Source organism: Oncorhynchus keta, chromosome 18 (assembly GCF_023373465.1).
Source record: "Oncorhynchus keta strain PuntledgeMale-10-30-2019 chromosome 18, Oket_V2, whole genome shotgun sequence".
Lineage (NCBI taxonomy): Eukaryota > Metazoa > Chordata > Actinopteri > Salmoniformes > Salmonidae > Oncorhynchus > Oncorhynchus keta.
The window spans coordinates 32,478,762-32,501,170 of NC_068438.1; the positions used below are offsets into that span (position 1 = coordinate 32,478,762).

At 43.4% G+C, this 22,409-nt stretch overlaps 1 protein-coding gene across 1 annotated transcript in view; it reads right to left on the bottom strand.

The window, feature by feature from the left end:
- The window catches only part of LOC118396889 (calsyntenin-2-like), a 365,777-nt gene extending 349,608 nt beyond the window's left edge, over positions 1-16,169 (bottom strand). Inside the window, exon 1 of the mRNA XM_052467906.1 lies at positions 16,031-16,169. Within this exon, the coding sequence (XP_052323866.1) occupies positions 16,031-16,097 (67 nt within the window). The 5' untranslated portion in view covers positions 16,098-16,169. The remainder of the gene's footprint in view (positions 1-16,030) is intronic.
- Between the last annotated feature and the right edge of the window lie 6,240 nt (positions 16,170-22,409).

Sequence of the window (22,409 nt, forward strand, 5' to 3'; positions counted from 1 at the left end):
GTCCCGAGCTACCCCTCAGTCCCGAGCTACCTCAGTCCCGAGCTGTCCCTCAGTCCGGAGCTGCCCCTCAGTCCAGTGGGGCCCTTGGTTAGGGTTACCAAGCCAAGGTCGGCTGTGAGGGTCGCCAATCTAAGGACGAGATGTAAGTGGACGAAGACTATGTTGGAGTGGGGTCCACGTCCCGCGCCGGAGCCGCCACCGTGGACAAACGCCCACCCGGACCCTCCCCTATGGGTTTAGGTGTGCGGCCGGGAGTCCGCACCTTGGGGGGGGGGGTTCTGTCACGCCCTGGTCTTAGTATTTTGTGTTTTCTTTATTATTTTGGTTAGGCCAGGGTGTGACATGGGTTATTTATGTGGTGTGTTTTGTCTTGGGGTTTTTTAGGTTATGGGATTGTGGTATAGTATAGTAGTCTAGGAAAGTCTATAGTTGCCTGGAGTGGTTCTCTTATGGGATTGTGGTATAATATAGTAGTCTAGGAAAGTCTATGGTTGCCTGGAGTGGTTCTCAATCAGAGGCAGGTGTTTATCGTTGTCTCTGATTGGGAACCATATTTAGGCAGCCATATTCTTTGAGTGTTTCGTGGGTGATTGTTCCTGTCTCTGTGTTTGTTTGCACCAGATAGGGCTGATTCGGTTTGTCACGTTACGTTTAGTGTTTTGTATTGTTCGTGTTTATCTTTTATTAAAGATGTATCGAACTAACCACGCTGCAGTTTGGTCCTCCTCTCCTTCGACGGAAGAAAACCTTAACAGGTCAGCTATTTAGTTAGCTTTTTGCAGTCATGGCATGGGGATAGAAGCTGTTCAGGAGCCTGTTGGTGTCAGACTTGGTGCAACGGTACCGCTCGGTGGAAGCAGAAATGGACCGTCTATGGCTTGGGTCTATGGCCACTCACTACTTGTAGCTGTATAGTATATTTGTTAGCTGTACAGTTTGTGGCTGTATTGAAACAGTTATCTGAACACTGTGAATTTGGGCGATCAATGAGTGACATTATACGTGATAGGTTAGTGTGTGGCATGCGCAGCGAGGCAATTCAGAAACGAGAGTAACTGAGAGTAACTTAACATTGCAGAGAGCAATAGAAGTGAGTAAGTCAATGGAAATGGCAAATAAAGACGCACAACAGCTAAGTGCATCAACCTAAGTGCATAAGGTGTCTATGGAGTTTAAAAAACAAGGCAGGAGGTGGGAAGCCATGCTATCGCTGTGAGAAACCAGGTCACCAAGCAGAGGAGTGTTGGTGCAAAGACTTACACTGGAGAAGTTGTGGAATAAAGGGTCACATCGAACGTGCATGTAAAAACAAAAAGAGACAAAGTACTGAACAAAGGAAAAGCGACTTCAGGATGTACAAAAAGAAAGAGCATAAAATGAAGCACAAAGTGATACCCTGTCTGAAGGGGAAGAATCTTTGCATGTTTTGTCCATTTCAGACAATGGACACAGATAATGGGTGACACCGCTACGGGATGGAAATGCAGTACAGATGCAAGTGGATACTGGAGCAGCCATATCTTCGCTGTCTGAGGCTGTATACAAGGAGAAACTACATCACCTCACACTACAGCCCACAAAGATGATGCTGAAAACACACCGGTGAGATTGTTCCAGTGAGAGGAAGCGTGATTGTTACAGTAAAGCTACCACTCTACATTGTGAAAGGCAGCCATCCAGCATTGCATGTGGCTGGAAAAGGGATATTGAGGAAATCTGACTTGCTGGGTAGATAAACAAGGTGTTTATCTTTCATTTGAGCCATTGGACTTGTTAATGTGTGGAGGTTAAATATTTTTAGGAATATTTTTGCGTTCCATGCGCCACCTTCCAGCTGAACGTGGGGGGGGGGGTGTTCCAAAATTGGAACCCTAGTCCCCTTCTGGTTAAACGTTAGCTTTCATACATGGCACACTTTTACTTTCTTCTCCAACACTTTGTTTTTGCATTATTTAAACCAAATTGAACATGTTTCATTATTTATTTGAGGCTAAATTGATTTCATTGATGTATTATATTAAGTTAAAATAAGTGTTCATTCATTATTGTTGTAATTGTCATTATTACAAATACATTTTCGAAATTGGCCGATTAATCGGTATCAGCTTTTTTTTTGGTCCTCCGATAATCGGTATCGGCATTGAAAAATCATAATCGGTCGACCTCTAATATCTACAGATGCATGTGGACCAAGAGTCACAAGAACTGTTGACCATAGTTACTCACAAAAGACGGTACAGGTACCGGAGGCTTCCTTTTGGAATCACCTCAGCTCCGGCCTTGTTTCAGAGAGCTATGGACCAGGTACTGAGCGGGCTCACTGGGGTCCAATGTTACCTCGATGATCTACTCATCACCGGATAAGACGAGCAGGAGTACCTGAGAAACCTGAACGCTACACTACAGAGATTGGACGAGTACGGTCTGAGGGTCCAGAAGGACAAATGGGAGTTTTTCTGGCCCTCTGTTGAGTACCTGGGCCACATCATCGACAGTTCGGTGCTCCACAAGGCGCCATCAAAGGTGAAGGCAGTTGCGGAAGCTCCACCACCACAGAAGCTGAGATCATTCTTAGGACTACTGACATACTACGCAAAGTTTGTGCCAAACCTACCTAACATGTTAAAGCCCCTGCATGAACTTTTGAACAAAACCAAACAGTGGAAGTGGACAGACAGATGTGAGGAGGCCTTCAAGAAAGTGGAAACAGCCTTAGCTCAGTCAGAGGCCCTAACCCACATCAACCCCAACTTGCCATTACAGTTGGCATATGATGCATCACCTTATGGAGTTGGTGCGGCTGTCTCACACATCATTCCATCAGGTGAAGAAAGGCCAATTGCTTTCGCATCACGGAGCTTAAGTAAAGCCGAGAGCAGTTATGCACAGATAGAGCGTGAAGCACTTGCCATGTGTTTGGAGTTAAGAAATTTCATCAGTTTCTGTTTGGCTGACAATTCACACTGCTGACAGACCATAGACCCCTCACCTCCATCTTTGGTCCCCACACCGGCATTCCGTCACTTGCAGCCAGCCGCATGCAGCGATGGGCGTTACTGTTATCTGCTCACCAGTACGATATCAAGTACAGAAGGTCTGAGCAGCACTGCAATGCAGACAGTCTCTCAAGGCTTCCCTTACCTGTCGCACACACTGAGCACTCCCAGGCTGAAATCTTCTACTTCAAGGAAGTGACGATCGTCCCAGTTACATCTGTCCAAGTGGCCTGAGGTCACAGTGATGAAGAGCACCTCAGCGGAGAGAACCATCGAAGAGCTACGGGCAATCTTCAGTCCCTTCGGCTTGCCGACGCAACTCGTTAGTGATAATGGCCCCCAACTGGTGTCTGAAGAGTTCTGGTCATTCATGGAAGGAAATGGAATTCAGCACATCAAGTCAGCGCCATATCACCCTGCAACAAACGACCTCGCTGAAAGGTTTGTCCAAACGATGAATCAATCTCTAAAATCATCACAAGGGAACGGCTCCCTCAATAGGCGTCTAAACACCTTCCTGTTAACCTACAGAAACACTCCCCACGCTACAACCAAAGTGGCAGCCGCGTCAGCCATGATGAAAAGACAGCTTCACACGTGACTCGACCTCCTGAGACCTCCAAAGACGAGACAGGTTGTACAGACACAGGTGGAGAGTCAGAGCAAAGCAAAAGTAAGAAGCTTCATAGCTGGAGAGAGAGTTCTTGCTTAGAACTACTGCAAAGGTCCAAAGTGGATACCAGCCTCAGTGGTTGCACAAACAGGGCCTGTGTCCTACACAGTTCACACACCAGAAAACATCATCTGGAGGAGACGCGTGGATCAACTGTTGCCAGGAACCAACCTCAGAGATGACTCCTGTCAAGTGACAAACCAAGATCAGCTACTGGAGACCTACCATGACTACGAGCTATCACCTGAACATCCATTGCAGCAACCTTCAAATGTGGAAAGTGCTCTAGACTCGCCTGAACCAGCCAGAGTGCCTACTCAGGGTACTGTTGCACCCTAGTCTGGGCATACACCATCACCACTCAGACTCAGAGATAATGTGACTGTAGACTCACCTGTACGTCGTCATTACCCTGCAAGAGAAAGTCGACCCCCTGACAGGTTTACTATTTAGTTCAGACAAACCTCCGACATCGGGGCAGAATACACCCCAGGGTTATGTCTGGGGACTGAGGCAGTCTACCCTCTATCCCTAGTTTAGCAAAGGATATTCTGAAATGTTCATATAATTACATTAAGAGAACTTATTCAAAAGAAAACAATAGGCAAAACAGTGAATATTTGTTGATGTATTGATATTCTAGTGTTGTCCCTTTAGGGCACCTGTAACCCACTCTTGCTTACCTACGTTGAAATGTTTGGAATGTTCTTCCTGTGAAACGCATTAATCAATGCCCACGTTAATTTATACTCCAGTCTCATGTCCTGTCCTTATATTAGTTGTATAAGTAATACAGTGTGCTATACAACAGTAGTGTTGCCTTTAAATTGTTTAACTTGGGTCAAATATTTCAGGAAGCCTTCTACATGCTTCCCACAATAAGTTGGGTGAATTTTGTCCCATTCCTCCTGACAGAGCTGGTGTTTGCAGGCCTCCTTGCTCGCACACAATTTTTCAGTTATGCCCACACATTTTCTATAGGATTGAGGTCATGGCTTTGTGATGGCCACTCCAATACCTTGACTTTGTTGTCCTTAAGCCATTTTGCCACAACTTTGGAAGTATGCTTGGGGTCATTGTCCATTTGGAACAACCATTTGTGACCAAGCTTGAGATGTTGCTTCAATATATCCACATCACTTTCCTTCCTCATCATGATGCCATCTATTTGCACCAGTCCCTGCTGCAGCAAAGCACCCCCACAACATGATGCTGCCATCCCTGTGCTTCATGGTTGGGATGGTGTACTTCGGCTTGCAAGCCTCCCCCTTTTTCCTCCAAACATAACAATGGTCATTATGGCCAAACAGTTCTATTTTTGTTTCATCAGACCAGAGGACATTTCTCCAAAAAGTACAATCTTTGTCCCAATGTGCAGTTGCAAACCGTGGTCTGGCTTTTTTAAATGGCTGTTTTGGAGCAGCAGCTTCTTCCTTGCTGAACGTCCTTTCAGGTTATGTCGATATAGGACTCATTTTACTGTGAATATAGATACTTTGTACCAGTTTCCTCCAGCATCTTCACAAGGTCCTTTGCTTTTGTTCTGGGATTGATTTGCACTTTTTGCACCAAAGTACGTTCATCTCTAGGAGACAGAACGCATCTCCTTCCTGAGCGGTATGACGGCTACATGGTCCCATGATGTTTATACTTGCGTACTATTGTTTGTACAGATGAACATGGTACCTTCAGGCGTTTGGAAATTGCTCCCAAGGATGAACCAGACTTGTGGAGGTCTACAATTATTTTTCTGAGGTCTTGGCTGGTTTCTTTTGATTTTCCCATGATGTCAAGCAAAGAAGCATTGAGTTTGAAGGTAGGCCTTGAAATACATCCACAGGTATAGGTACTTCTACAGGCTTCTAAAGCCATGACATAATTTTCTGGAATTTTCCAAGCTGTTTAAAGGCATAGTCAACTTAGTGTATGTAAACTTCTGACCGACTGTAATTGTGATACAGTGAATTTTAAGTTAAATAATCTGTCTGTAAACAATTGTTGGAAAAATTACTTGTGTCATTCACAAAGTAGATGTCCTAACCGACTTTCCAAAATGATAGTTTGTTAACAAGAACTACAAAAATCTCTGAAACTGGAAACACTTATCTCCCTCACTAGCTTTAAGCACCAACTGTCAGAGCAGCTCAAAGATTACTGCACCTGTACATAGCCCACCTATAATTTAGCCCAAACAACTACCTCTTTCCCTACTGTATTTAATTTATTTATTTATTTATTTTGCTCCTTTGCACCCCATTATTTTTATTTCTACTTTGCACATTCTTCCACTGCAAATCTACCACTCCAGTGTTTTACTTGCTATTTTGTATTTACTTTGCCACCATGGCCTTTTTTTGCCTTTACCTCCCTTATCTCACCTCATTTGCTCACATCGTATATAGACTTGTTTATACTGTATTATTGACTGTATGTTTGTTTTACTCCATGTGTAACTGTGTCGTTGTTTGTGTCAAACTGCCAGGTCGCAATTGTAAATGAGAACTTGTTCTCAACTTGCCTACCTGGTTAAATAAAGGTGAAATAAATAAATAAAAAATCAAGAAATGTATGGAGTGGTTGAAAAACGAGTTTTAATGACTCCAACCTAAGTGTATGTAACCTTCCGACTTCGACTGTAGTTTTGTAATTTTATAAAACAAGCAGACAACAAGAAAATTGCATTTGAAAAGGTCCAATTTTTTCCGTGAGCCAATGGGGAAACCAAGATAACCACAGGCTGTTTTCCCCCGAGGCTGGCGCTGCCGCCGGCATTCTATCTAATATTGTCTGGGAGAATAACCAGAACTGGCAGCTCGAGAAAAATATTTTAGCTTACAGTATTTATTATGGCAAATTAAGCAGCCCATATTTAGTGATCACTTGTAGACTAGCACAGGAAAGCAGCGCCACAGATGAAAGGAGAAACTAGTGATCAAACCTGAGTTAGTAAGTAGACTGACAATCAAACAAATGGTGAGATTTTTTTCATGAAAGTAATGCAAAGTAATATAGAAACTATTGTAAACTCTGTGGTTCGAACCCTGAATGCTGATTGGCTGACTGTTGTGGTATATCAGACCGTATACCACGGTATGACAAAACAGTTATTTTTACTCCTCTAATTTAGTTTGTAACCGGTTTATAATAGCAATAAGGCACCTCAGGGATATGTGGTATATGGCCAATATACCACGGCTAAGTGCTGTATCTGTGCATAAGAACAGCCCTTAGCCGTGTATTCGTCATATACCACACCCCCTCTTGCCTTATTGTTTAAATATAACATGTTACTTTCCACACAAAGTAATATTGTAAAGTAACGTGTTACTTTTGTTAAATGTAACGAGTAATATATAGTATATTACTTTTTCAAGTAACTAATGACAACTTCTCCCAGTTCTTCTTCTGTGGTTCACTAACCCGTCAGGAGACAAAACACGAGTCGGTAGAGAGAGAAATATCTAATTAGAAAGACGATTTGGCTCATCTGTGTGGTTCAGTGAGAAAGCAGATTGCATTTCAGTACTTCATAAATAAATGAGTTTGGGAACAACGTCATAATGATGTCTCCTTTGTCCCTGTGCTCAGGACAGGGTCTACAGAATGCTACAGTATACTTCTGGCCATAACGACAGACCAATTATAGTGCAACTCTGGCATGTAGAACATGCAATGGAAGCTTTTTCACTGAAGTTGGCCAGGATCATATCCAAAAGCATTCTGAAGCAGCAATGTTTCCGTCCACAGCTGGAATGAAGGCTGTGTATTGTCTCTAAAGGTTTAAGGAATATAGCGTCTCTACAATGCATTCGGAAAGTATTCAGACCAAATGACTTTTTCCACATTTTGTTACGTTACAGCCTCATTCTAAAATGGATTTAAAAAAAATACTCATCAGTCTACTCACAAAAACAGAAATACCTTATATGCATAGGTATTCAGACCCTTTGCTATGAGACTCAAAATTTAGCTCAGGTGAATCCTGTTTCCATTGATAATGCTTGAGATTTTTCTACAACTTGTTTGGAATCCACCTGTGGTAAATTAAATTGGTTGGACATGATTTGGAAAGGCACACACCTGTCTGAATAAGGTCCCAAGGTTTACAGTGCATGTCAGAGCAAAAAACCAAGCCATGAGGTCAAATAAATGGCCATAAACCTCCGACAAAGGATTGTGTCAAGGCACAGATCTGGGGAAGGGTACCAAAAAATTTCTGCAGAATTGAAGGTTGCCAAGAATACAGTGGCCTCCATCATTCTTAATTTGAAGAAGTTTGGAACCACTAACACTCTTCCTAGGCCTTTATAGTAGAGTGGCCAGACAGAAGCCACTCCTCAGTAAAAGGCACATGACAGCCTTCTTGGGGTTTGCCAAAAGGCAGCTAAAGGACTCTCAGACCATGAGAAACAAGATTCTCTGGTCTGATGAAACCAAGATTGAAATATTTGGCCAAAGGACACCAGAAACAAAAGACCTGCACCAGGCTGGGAAGACTGAGGCTGTTTTTCTGCAAAGGGACCAGGACGACTGATCCGTATAAAGGAAAGAATGAATGGGGCCATGTATCATGAGATTTTGAGTGAAAACTTCACCTCCTTCCATCAGCAAGGGCATTGAAGATGAAACGTGGCTGGGTCTTTCAGCATGACAATGATCCCAAACACACCGCCCGGGCAACGAAGGAGAGGCTTCGTAAGAAGCATTTCAAGGTCCTGGAGTGGCCTAGCCAGTCTCCAGATCTCAACCCCATAGAACATCTTTGGAGGGAGTTGAAAGTCTGTGTTGCCCAGCAACAGCACCAAAACATTACTGCTCTAGAGGAGATTTGCATGGAGGAATGGGCCAAAATACCAGCAACAGTGTGTGAAAACCTTGTGAAGAAAATGTTTGACCTCTGTCATTGCCAACAAAGGGTATATAACAAAGTATTGTGATCAACTTTTGTTATTGACCAAATACTTATTTTCCACCATAATTTGCAAATAAATTCATAAAAAATCCTACAATGTGATTTTCTGGATTTATTTTCTCATTTTGTCTGTCATAGTTGAAGTGTACCTATGATGAAAATTACAGGCCTCTCTCATCTTTTTAAGTGGGAGAACTTGCACAATTGGTGGCTGACGAAATACTTTTTTGCCCCACTGTCAACCTGTTTTTGTTTTGTCATTATGGGGTAATGATTAGGGGGAAAATGACAATGTAATACATTTAAGAATAAGGCTGTAACGTAACAAAATGTGGAAAAATTCAAGGGGTCAGAATACTTTCCAAATGCACTGTATATAATGTGTACTATAACTGATCACATATTGAGTTTGAGTGGTAGCATGAGATGGGTGAAGAGACAGAGAGAGAAAGAGAGAGAGATAGAGAGAAAGCAATTTGAGGCACTGTCCAGGGGTCAAAGTCCAGTCCTCCACAAAATGGCAGAGCACATGAGGGATGGTTTTTAATTACCAGTCAGAGAAATTGAGAAAAGGAATGAACGAGTCGAAAGAGGAGAAGCATCGGTCTGCCTCGGAACATACCTAATATTTCTCTCTCTCGTCATTTTTTTTATGAATCTGTTTCTTTTTAATTCATTTTTTCAAGCTACGTCTTTGAACTCCTGGGTTCTGAAGGAATATAGACACAGCGGTACCTGTTCAAAACATCTATTAGTGTATTAAAAGCAACCCTCTAGCCTCTCCGATCTTTTCCTCCACTCATTAACTTAGTTTTCAAAGGCACAAAGGGTCTTTAGGGCATCTCTAATCCAATATGTTTTTTTTTTCTTCTACATCTTAATACATAATCTTTAATCACTCTAAATTAACATGCCAGATAGGTACCATTTATACTCTGTGACTGAAAATATGTTAATTCAATGAATTGAATCACTGGCGGGACAAGTTAATACACTGTCAGGGCTGAAACACAGTGGGTTCAATGTTGGAATGCCCATTTGAATGTTCCAACCATCTCCAGTGGAGCCAATGACTAATGGAATGGAATTTTGCTAAAAAAGCCCATATTAGGCTACACTCCATAACATTACAAAACAATAAATAATCACTGTCACACCCTGATCTGTTTCACCTGTCTTTGTGCTTGTCTCCACCCCGCTCCAGGTGTCGCTCATCTTCTCCATTAACCCCAGTGTATTTATAACTGTGTACTCTGTTTGTCTACTGCCAGTTGGTTTTGTTTGTCAAGCCTACCAGCGTTTTTCCCCTTGCGCCTGTCTGTTTCTAGTCCCTGTTTTCTAGTTTTCCCAGTTTTGACCATTATGCCTGCCCTGACCCTGCCTGCCGTTCTGTACTTTGTCACATCACACTGGATTTATTGACCTCTGCCTGCCCTGACCCTGAGACTGCCTGCCGTTCTGTACCTTTTGGTCTCTGATCTGGATTACCGACCTCTGCCTGCCCTCGACCTGTCATTTTGCCTGCCCCCATTCTAGTAATAAATGTTTGTTACATCGACACTGTCTGCATCTGGGTCTTCCCTAAAATATGATAATCACTATAGATTAATTTACACATTATGCAGGTTTAATACTATGCTAATGTTATCTATCCACCACCCACTCCTAGTCTGCTGTATGGTGAGGAGGAGACACTAGCCGCCAGGCGCTACCCGCTAGGGTAATGAGAGGCTGTTTAATGCTCTCTATCCACCATTCAGCCCTAGCCTGCTGTATGGTGAGGAGGAGCCACTAGCCGCCAGGCGCTACCCGCTAGGGTAATGAGAGGCTGTTTAATGCTCTCTATCCACCATTCAGCCCTAGCCTGCTGTATGGTGAGGAGGAGCCGCTAACCGCTAGGCGCTACCCGCTAGGCTAATGACAGGCCGTTTGTCATTAGCCGTGTGTGGAGGAGTGTTACGCTAGCTCTCTGTCTCCCATTCAGACCGACAGCACGACGGAGGCTAATTAATCACAACACATTAGCCCCACTGTGTGTTCACTCGTATCTGTTTACTCGGCGTCATTACGAGGATCCTCAGACGCTCATCACATTACCAGACAGTCCCACCCAGATAGAAGACTCTTGCTGTTAGCTACCAGTGAATAGGGAGGGACAGAGCATCTGTCTGAAATAGGAAACAGATAAAATAAAGTAAATGTATGTGTGATGATGTTTAGTGAGTCCAGATATTTTATTGAATCTAGTGATATAGATGTTTTTGCCTGAGGGTGTTTGTCAGGATACGATTATTGGTTTTGATTGAACATGTCAGGTTACGATTATTGGTTTTGATTGAACATGGCACCAATATCACTATATCTATGTAATGGTGGTAAATAGGACTGTGCATACCATAGAACCGGGGTATTCAACTCTTACCCTACGAGGTCCGGACTACTGCTGGTTTTCTGTTCTACCTGATAATCAAGTGCACCTACCTGGTGTCCCAGGTCTAAATCAGTCCCTGGAACTAGCTTTGAGGTCCAGATTTGATTTTGAGGGCCATAGAACATACTAACATATCACATGTAGAAGTGAACTTGTGCACCTGCAGTTACAGTCCATATAGGTATACTGAAATGATAGGAACAACTGAGGTTAACCAGCTAACTAAAGCAGACATAGTCACACCACACAGAGCACCACCGAGGGGGAGCAGTGAAACATAACGAATGCTGATGAATAGACACATCAGCACAACTTTACAAGATGAGCTGGATCCCTCAAGTGATTGGAAAATGCCTGTGTGTTTGTGTGCACCGGAGTCTAGTAGAACACCAAAGGATAGGAAGACTGACTGATTTCACAAGTGAACATTCAGAAAGAGTGCATTTGCATTTTGTGTGTGTCTGCGTGTGTGCGTATGTGCTTGTGTCTCCCCGCTGCGACCCTACCCATTCAGCCACATTAGTAAGTTAGGAGAGGCTGTAGCCTGTGGCTGTAATGCAGCTCTCTGTACAGCCTAGCTATTAACCCCGGTTCACTCAATACTTAATGACCTACCCTCTGCTGTAAAGTAGCAGCCGCACCAACAGCCTCTCTGGAAAAGCAGTATAATGGACACTCCAGTTGGTGGGAGCTGATTGACTAATTATCCACTATTGCTTAAAGGTTCATGTAGACTCTTAAGAAGCCCATGTGAAGTTTAGCAGTTGGAATTGCTGGACATAATTTGCAATGGGCCTGTTATGGGCGTGTGTGTGTGAGCTGCCTGACATTGAATCAGTCAGAGAGAGGGAGAGAGAGGTATTAAGTCAAGGCATTGAAATTAATGAGGTGTGAATGGTACCTAGGCAAAGCCACCTAAAACAAAACTCCCTTCAGTTAATTACTGACTGACTGTGAGCCCCCGACTGTGTCTCCAGAAGATACTTGTGACCACAGCTCTTTCTTTCTTAATGCGTTTGAGCCAATCAGTTGTGTTGTGACAATGTATGGGTGGTATACAGAAGATAGCCCTATTTGGTGGGTGGGTGGGTGGGTGGGTGGGTGGGTGGGTGAGAGAGAGAGAGTGAGAGAGAGAGATAAAAGTGTCAGCCAACTCCTTCCCTGCTGTCTCATCTCTATCTATCTATCTCTCACTCAATTGAATTCAATTCCTATTAACATAAGAAACATAAGTTAACATTGGCAAAGCAAGTGAAATGTTAATAAACTAAAGTGAACTAAACAATAAAATATTTACAGTAGAACAAAAGTTCACAAAATGTCCAAAATAATATAGACATTTCAAATGTCATAGTATGTCTATATACCGTGTTGTAATGATGCGCAAATAGTTAAAGTACAAAAGGGAAAATAAATAAACATAAATATAGGTTGTATTTACAATGGTGTTTGTTCTTCACTGGTTGCCCTTTTCTTGTGGCAACAGGTCACAAATCTTGCTGCTGTGATGACACACTGGTATTTCACCCAATAGATATGGGAGTTTATCAAAATTGGAATTGTTTTTTAATTATTTGTGGATCTGTGTAATTTGAGGGAAATATGTATCTCTAATATGGTCATACATTTTGCAGGAGGTTAGGAAGTGCAGCTCAGATTCCACCTCATTTTGTGGGCAGTGTGCACATAGCCTGTCTTCTCTTGAGAGCCAGGTCTGCCTTTGGCTGCCTTTCTCAATAGCAAGGCTATGCTCACTGAGTCTGTACATAGTCAAAGATTTCCTTAAGTTTGGGTCAGTCACAGTGGTCAGTTATTCTGCCGCTGTGTACTCTCTGTTTAGGGCCAAATAGCATTCTAGTTTGCTCTGTTTTTTTGTCAATTCTTTCCAATGTGTCAAGTAATTATCTTTTTGCTTTCTCATTATTTGGTTGGGTCTAATTATGTTGCTGTCCTGGGGTTCTGTGGGGTCTGTTAGTGAACAGAGCCCCAGGACCAGTTTGCTTAGGGGACTCTTCTCCAGGTTAATTTCTCTGTAGGTGATTGCTTGGTATGGAAGGTTTGGGAATCGCTTCCTTTTAGGTGGTTGTAGAATTTAACAGCTCTTTTCTGGATTAGCGGGTATCGGCCTATTATTTGGTGTTTTAAATTGTACACGGAGGATATTTTTGCAGAATTCTGCATGCAGAGTCTCAATTATGTGTTTGTCCCATTTTGTGAATTCTTGGTTGGTGAGCGTACACCAGATCTCACAACCTTAAAGGGCAATGGTTTCTTTAATTGATTCAAGTGCTTTTTGCCAGATCCTAACTGGTATGTCAAAATGTATGTTCCTTTTGATGGCATTGAAGGCCCTTCTTGCCTTGTCTCTCAGATCATTCACAGCTTCACAGCTTTGTGGAATTTACCTGTGGCACTGATGTTTAGCGATTGTATGTATAGTTTTTTGTGTGCTCTAGGGCCACGGTGTCTAGATGGAATTTTTGTTCGTGGTCCTGGCAAATGGGCCACCATTATTTTCATATTTTGGTTACTACCTGATTCCATATGTTATTTCTCTCTCTCTCTGTCTCTCTCTCTCCCTGTAGGGTGGCCATTACAGGCAACCCTCTCAGGCCACTACACTGTCTCCACATACTAGAAGGAAAACTCAGACAACCATATCCAGCCAGCCATCCTTCTCGCCAACCTACATCAGAGCTGCTCCAACCCTGCCTGAGGGGTTCTGAGAGTGGGCACCAGCCCAGGAGCCAACCCCACACTGAGGCCTTGGCCACATCAAGAGGCCTGGCAGGAGGCAGTGGAGCCAGGCTGGCCAGTTAGCCTGTAGCTAATGACAATCCACTGGGACTGGCAACCCAATAGGGGAGTGTTCACCATCACATTGATTCAATCTAATTGTATTTGCACTACTAAGAGGGAAACATGTTAGTATTGGTTTCATACATGGTTAAAGGACATGAGGGAGTGAATAGCTTTCATATGAATGTGTTTGGTAGTACTAGTTTAAAGCTAGTGGTTTTAAATAAGAAATTATACATTCTGTTTTATTTTCTTGGAAAGCAGAAGTATGAAATTACATGTTCCGGCTTAATGCATTTTATTTTAATGATTTACAAGAGCTTCCAAGAACCAAGGTCAACCACAGCAGTTAAGAGCGAGTAAATTGTCCTCTGAATGAATGACGCTAATCCATTAATCACAACTTGGTACGTCGCTTACCCATTCATCACAACTTGGTACTTCGCTTACCCATTCATCACAACTTGGTACTTCGCTCACCCATTTAGCACAACTTGGTACGTCGCTTACCCATTCATCACAACTTGGTACGTCGCTTACCCATTCATCACAACTTGCTACTTCGCTCACCCATTTATCACAACTTGGTACGTCGCTTACCCATTAATCACAACTTGGTACTTCGCTCACCCATTTATCACAACTTGGTACGTCGCTTACCCATTCATCACAACTTGGTACGTCGCTTACCCATTCATCACAACTTGGTACGTCGCTTACCCATTTATCACAACTTGGTACGTCGCTTACCCATTCATCACAACTTGGTACGTCGCTTACCCATTCATCACAACTTGGTACGTCGCTTACCCATTCATCACAACTTGGTACGTCGCTTACCCATTCATCACAACTTGATACGTCGCTTACCCATTCATCACAACTTGGTACGTCGCTTACCCATTCATCACAACTTGGTACGTCGCTTACCCATTTATCACAACTTGGTACGTCGCTCACCCATTCATCACAACTTGGTACGTCGCTTACCCATTCATCACAACTTGGTACTTCGCTCACCCATTTATCACAACTTGGTACGTCGCTTACCCATTAATCACAACTTGGTACTTCGCTCACCCATTTATCACAACTTGGTACGTCGCTTACCCATTCATCACAACTTGGTACGTCGCTTACCCATTCATCACAACTTGGTACTTCGCTCACCCATTCATCACAACTTGGTACTTCGCTCACCCATTCATCACAACTTGGTACGTCGCTTACCCATTCATCACAACTTGGTACTTCGCTCACCCATTCATCACAACTTGGTACTTCGCTCACCCATTCATCACAAATTGGTACTTCGCTTACCCATTCATCACAACTTGGTACTTCGCTCACCCATTCATCACAACTTGGTACGTCGCTTACCCATTCATCACAACTTGTTACTTCACTTACCCATTTATCACAACTTGGTACTTCGCTCACCCATTCATCACAACTTGGTACTTCGCTCACCCATTCATCACAACTTGGTACTTCGCTCACCCATTCATCACAACTTGGTACTTCGCTCACCCATTCATCACAACTTGGTACTTCGCTCACCCATTCATCACAACTTGGTACGTCGCTTACCCATTCATCACAACTTGGTACTTCGCTCACCCATTCATCACAACTTGGTACTTCGCTCACCCATTCATCACAACTTGGTACTTCGCTTACCCATTCATCACAACTTGGTACTTCGCTCACCCATTCATCACAACTTGGTACGTCGCTTACCCATTCATCACAACTTGTTACTTCACTTACCCATTCATCACAACTTGGTACTTCGCTCACCCATTCATCACAACTTGGTACTTCGCTCACCCATTCATCACAACTTGGTACGTCGCTTACCCATTCATCACAACTTGTTACTTCACTTACCCATTCATCACAACTTGGTACATCGCTCACCCATTCATCACAACTTGATACTTCGCTCACCCATTCATCACAACTTGGTACTTCGCTTACCCATTCATCACAACTTGGTACTTCGCTTACCCATTCATCACAACTTGGTACTTTGCTTACCCATTCATCACAACTTGGTACTTCGCTCACCCATTCATCACAACTTGGTACTTCGCTCACCATTCCATCACTTTTAATGTTTTGTGTGGACCCAAGGAAGAGTTGCTGCTGCTATCGCTAATGGGGATGCTAATAAAATACCAAAATACCAAATCACACAGCAGTGGGGTGTACCATACCTGCATAGGGCACGGGGGCGTCTTTGTCCAGGGCCACCAGGGGAGGGTCCAGTAGGACGATATCCATGTTCTCTGTGATTACCCCATGGTACGACGTCTCAATCCATGGCTTGTGTTTGTTCACTACGATAGAGAAAGGAGTGTGTGAAAGAGGGATGGAAAGAGAGAGAGAGAGATAGAATGTCAGTCATGTGTTTACAGTTGTTGATACATTTCTAGTCTGCATGTAATTACTGGGTGAACTGAGACTGGCTTTGTGAAAAATGAATACAACAGCTTTTCTTCCCTCCCCCATCTGCAACTCCCACTTGGAAATACAGACACACACACACACACACACACACACACACACACACACACACACACACACACACACACACACACACACACACACACACACACACACACACACACACACACACACACACACACACACACACACACACACACACACACACACACACACACACACACACCACCTTTCCTGGCAGAGGATCTCCATTCTTTAGTTTTTCTGAGAAACAATCTCATTTTGCTAATCTCCCTACCTCTTTTCTCTCCCTCTACGTTCTCTCTCCAACACTCCCTGTAGGTCTCAAAGCGCTCCGCCAGGCTTGATCAATGACCACTATTGAACTGCCAGCAGAGCACTACTTCCTGGGCCCAGCCAAACAAAGTCCATGAGCAGTAGGACGATTAGCACGGCATAATTGAGCAAAGCCCCTGAGGGCCGTGAAGCAGGAGTTTTATATACCATCTCTCTATCAAAGGTAAGGGGTTTTAAAACGGCAACAACAGCCCATTTCCTCCTCAACTCCTTCACTTTCTCACGGCATTCTCTGACTCAGGTGTGAACAGCAATGCCCCAATTCCATCCTGTGATTTCTGTACGAGGGAATTGTTGGTTGTTAACAACACCAAACTAGGGTGTTTTGTGTGATACACATCCAAGTGAAAATGACCTAAATACATGTGTATCACTTTCTTATAGGTACATTATCCGCCATTCAGTGAAGGAGAAGGAGAGAAAAAAAGTCCATACAACAAACAATGTGTACAGCTGTCTCTAGTGCCACTTCACTTTACACAGCCTTTGTCCCTGGGTGTATGTATAATTACAGCGGGAAACCACTTCAGTAATTCATGGAATCACTACGTCTAAGACTTAAGGCACTGTCAGTATATAAACACAACCAAACATAAGTGTTCTAGTAAGCACCAGAAACGATATATCGTAACAATATTTTATTTAATTGTAAATACATAAATCATAACACAGAATCACAACAGATCAGAAAGGAAGGTACACATTTTGTGTGGTCTCCGATGAAAAATATGTATTTTTGACAATTTGGGATAAAAATTAGGCAGTTGGCCTAGTAGGGCACTGAAGCATACCAACACCACCACACCCACACCACCACAACTCCAAAACCACCCCAACACCACCACCACTCCAATACCACCACAACTCCAACACCACCACCACTACACCACCACCACTCCATTACCACCACACCACACCACAAATACAATTCCACCACTCTAATACCACCACTCCAACACCACCATCACCTCAATACCACTCCAACACCACTCCAACACCACCACAACACCTCTCCAACACCACCACCACTCCAACACCACCACACCAATACTCCCACCACCACCACTCAAAAACCACCCCAAAACCACCAACACTCCAACATTACCACCACTCAACACCATCACCACGCCAACACCACCACAATGTACATTACTGGTGGCTTTGGATTTGAGTGATATATACATAGTTGACATTTCTTGTTAACAAACTATAGTTTTGGCAAGTCGGTTATCTACTTTGTGCATGACACAAGTAATTTTTCCAACAATTGTTTACAGACATATTATTTCACTTATAATTCACGGTGTCACAATTCCAGTGGGTCAGACGTTTACATACACTAAGTTGACTGTGCCTTTAAACAGCTCGGAAAATTCCAGAAAATTATGTCATGGCTTTAGAAGCTTCTGATAGGCTAATTGACATCATTTGAGTCAATTGGAGATGTACCTGTGGATGTATTTCAAGACCTACCTTCAAACTCAGCGCCTCTTTGCTTGACATCATGGGAAAATCAAAAGAAATCAGCCAAGACCTCAGAAATAAAATTGTAGTCTGGTTCATACTTGGGAGCAATTTTCAAAAGCCTAAAGGTACCACGTTCATCTGTACAAACAATAGTACGCAAGTATAAACACCATGGGACCACGCAGCAGTCATACCACTCAGGAAGGAGACGTGTTCTGTCTCCTAGAGATGAACATACTTTTGTACGAAAGGTGCAAATCAGTCCCAGAACAACAGCAAAGGACCTTGTGAAGATGCTGGAGGAAACAGGTACAAAAGTATCTATATCCACAGTAAAACGAGTCCGATATCGACATAAACTGAAAGGCCGCTTAGCAAGGAAGAAGCCACTGCTCCAAAACCGGCATAAAAAAGCCAGACTACGGTTTGCAACTGGACATGGGGACAAAGAACGTACTTTTTGGAGAAATGTCCTCTGGTCTGATGAAAAAAAATATAACTGTTCAGCCATAATGACCATCACTATGTTTGGAGGAAAAAGGGGGAGGCTTGCAAGCCAACGAACACCATCCCAACCGTGAAGAATGGGGGTGGCAGCATCATGTTGTGTGGGGGTGCTTTGATGCAGGAGGGACTGGTGTACTTCGCAAAATAGATGGAATCATGAGGGAGGAAAATTATGTGGATAAATTGAAGAAACATCTCAAGACATCAGCCAGGAAGTTAAAGCTTGGTCGCAAATGGATCTTCCAAATGGACAGTGACCCCAAACATACTTCCAAAGTTGTGGCAAAATGGCTTAACTACAACAAAGTCAAGGTATTGGAGTGGCCATCACAAAGCCCTGACCTCAATCCCATAGAACATTTGTGGGCAGAACTGAAAAAACATGTGCGAAGGAGGCCTACAAACCTGACTCAGTTACACCATCTCTGTCAGGAGCAATGGGCCAAAAGTCACCTGGCTTATTGTGGGAAGCTTGTGGAAGGCTACCCGAAACGTTTGACCAACGTTAAACAATTTAAAGGCAATGCAACCAAATACTAATTGAGTGTATGCAAACGTCTGACCCACTGGGAATGTGATGAAATAAATAAAAGCTGAAATAAATCATTCTCTCTACTATTATTTTGATATTTCACATTCGTAAAATAAATTGGTGATCCTAACTTACCTAACACAGGGAATTTTTACGAGGATTAAATGTCAGGAATTGTGAAAAACTAAGTTTAAATGTATTTGGCTAAGGTGTATGTAAACTTACGACTTCAACTGTATACGCAGGCCTCAACCACTACCCCGAGAGCACTTGATTCAGTATATCATGCGGCCCTCAGGTTCATAACCAATCACCATTACCATAAACATTTAACACATCATTGTGATCTCTACAGTGCAGTTGGCTGGTCGTCATTGACCTTGCGTAAAGCTTAAACACTAGTATATACTGATTTCTAAGTCAATTTTGTGTAAAATGCCAATTTATCTATATTATTTTTTAATCAGGTCAGTAAATAAATATAAATGACAGTCCCGTTCTCATTTGCTTTTAACAGTACCAAGAATTAGAACAGGTCATGATAGAAATAGTTTTAGTTACTCAGCTCCGTGGTCCTGGAATTCTTTCCTAAACATTTAAATATTTGATGATCTCGTCACGTTGGTGGAGTTTAAACACTTGGTCGATGTAAATATCCCATAAGAGAGTAACTGTCTTTAGGACAGCTGTTTATTTAGTTATGACACGTGTGCTTCTTTACGCGATATGTAATTGTCCTGTATGTGTGTCTATAGTGTTGTTCAATGTTGTGTTAGTGTATGTAAGTTATATTTTCTGAAACGTTGTTCCCCCTGCTGCTGTTGGACCAGGTCTCTCTAGATAAATATATTTTTATCTCAATGAGAGAAAACAGTATAATAAAGGTTAAATAAAATAAATAACTATATGAAATGCCCAACCCAGCCTCTGATTGAGAGGTTTCCCCTGATAAGAACACCAGTGTGGACTCCGTCCCCATCCTCAGGCATTTGAAGATGTTGTTGGATCTGCGTGGAGATGTTTGTCTTCTACCTCTCCAGCCTGAAGGGTTTAGGCTGTCACTAATACGATGTATGTTTTAAGAAACACCTTAAGATGAGAGAGAGAGCCCTTGGGGGACTCGTCGCACCTGCAACCTCAATTTTAAAAAGCAAACACCTTCATTGGGTACTTCTGGCAGTGCTTAAATGCCATGTGATAACATCTGTTTGTGAATGGAGTGAAGTTGGTTCACCGCCTCGCTAAAACTCATGCCTGTCTTGGGAAAACACGATTACCAAAGGTAGAGAGCTTCTTCTTTTTTTTTTTTTATATATCTTGAGAACATGTCAGAAATTAATGTGCTGCTCCTTTTTTCTCTCTCGCTGCTTGTTTGATTTAACCTGGCTTTATTATTTGCTTTTTTTTTTTAGACCTGAGCAGAAATTCAAATACCCTGACCTTTCTGGCAGCGCGCTCCACTAGATAAAACCAGACGGGATCTTTGTGGGAATGCTTTGGACACACCTCTCCTCTGAGACACATGATCTTACATCAGACTCCACAGAGAGCAACACACAGAGAAAAACTGAAAGCAACACAATGGGGTGCATATGAACAGCATTCAAAGACACTGTGCTCTAAACAAGAGCCCCGTGCTCTGAGCAAAAATGCCACAAAAGTGGTATGTTCTCCACAGAAGACTGGTTATCTCTACAAAGCAACGAAATAAGCAACAAACAACTCTAGACACAAACATGTGCCCTATGGTCTAGACTAGAGACACACTCCATGCTGGACAGATGCACAACAGTACGAGATCTTTGTTGCCATATTATTTGTTATAATGCTTTTAACAATTTCAATGAAAAAATAGTAAGGTAATAAAGAGCTTTGACCAACCCAGAGCAGTGACCAACCCAGAGCAGTGACCAACCCAGAGCAGTGACCAACCCAGAGCAGTGACCAACCCAGAGCAGTGACCAACCCAGAGCAGTGACCAACCCAGAGCAGTGACCAACCCAGAGCAGTGACCAACCCAGAGCAGTGACCAACCCAGAGCAGTGACCAACCCAGAGCAGTGACCAACCCAGAGCAGTGGCCAACCCAGAGCAGTGGCCAACCCAGAGCAGTGACCAACCCAGAGCAGTGACCAACCCAGAGCAGTGACCAACCCAGAGCAGTGGCCAACCCAGAGCAGTGGCCAACCCAGAGCAGTGACCAACCCAGAGCAGTGACCAACCCAGAGCAGTGACCAACCCAGAGCAGTGACCAACCCAGAGCAGTGGCCAACCCAGAGCAGTGACCAACCCAGAGCAGTGACCAACCCAGAGCAGTGGCCAACCCAGAGCAGTGGCCAACCCAGAGCAGTGGCCAACCCAGAGCAGTGACCAACCCAGAGCAGTGGCCAACCCAGAGCAGTGACCAACCCAGAGCAGTGACCAACCCAGAGCAGTGACCAACCCAGAGCAGTGGCCAACCCAGAGCAGTGACCAACCCAGAGCAGTGACCAACCCAGAGCAGTGACCAACCCAGAGCAGTGACCAACCCAGAGCAGTGGCCAACCCAGAGCAGTGACCAACCCAGAGCAGTGACCAACCCAGAGCAGTGACCAACCCAGAGCAGTGGCCAACCCAGAGCAGTGACCAACCCAGAGCAGTATGCCCTGAATCTATTCCACATCAGTGTGTTTATGAAGCGCTGGTCCTTTTTTATCCAATGGTTTTTCAAAGTACAAGCATGTCTGCACATAATAAGAGTGATTAGGCCACCGGCTTTCATGTGTCCATTCAGCAGTCTGAGAGCAGACACTGTATGGAGGAGCAGTAGGCCCAAAGTGCTGTGTGATTATGATAGGCTTGAGTAATGTTGAGAAGGGAGGAGCTGTGGAGGAAATAGATCGTGTAGATATCACAGACCTATTTCAACCAAGCTGCTATCATAGAGTCATACATTGACAAAGGTGTATTGACCCAATTTAATTCACATTTATAATAGAATTGATAGTACATTGTCATAATAAAAGCTTTCTCATGTCATTTCACCTTATCATTAATGAGGGGTAGTTTAAGGGCACTGAATATATTTTTCAATTATTTCCCAGTGGATGGAGGGAATAGAGTCGTCCTACAGGCCCTACAGGCTAATGCGATCCTTTCGAGGTGAGGTTTAGAACATGCACACCTGACCTTTTACACCCTTGCTCGTTGCCGTGACAATTACTCGCCGCCATTTCACCGCTAATTATGCCGGCAGAGTCATGGATTTGACTCAAAACATCACTCCCG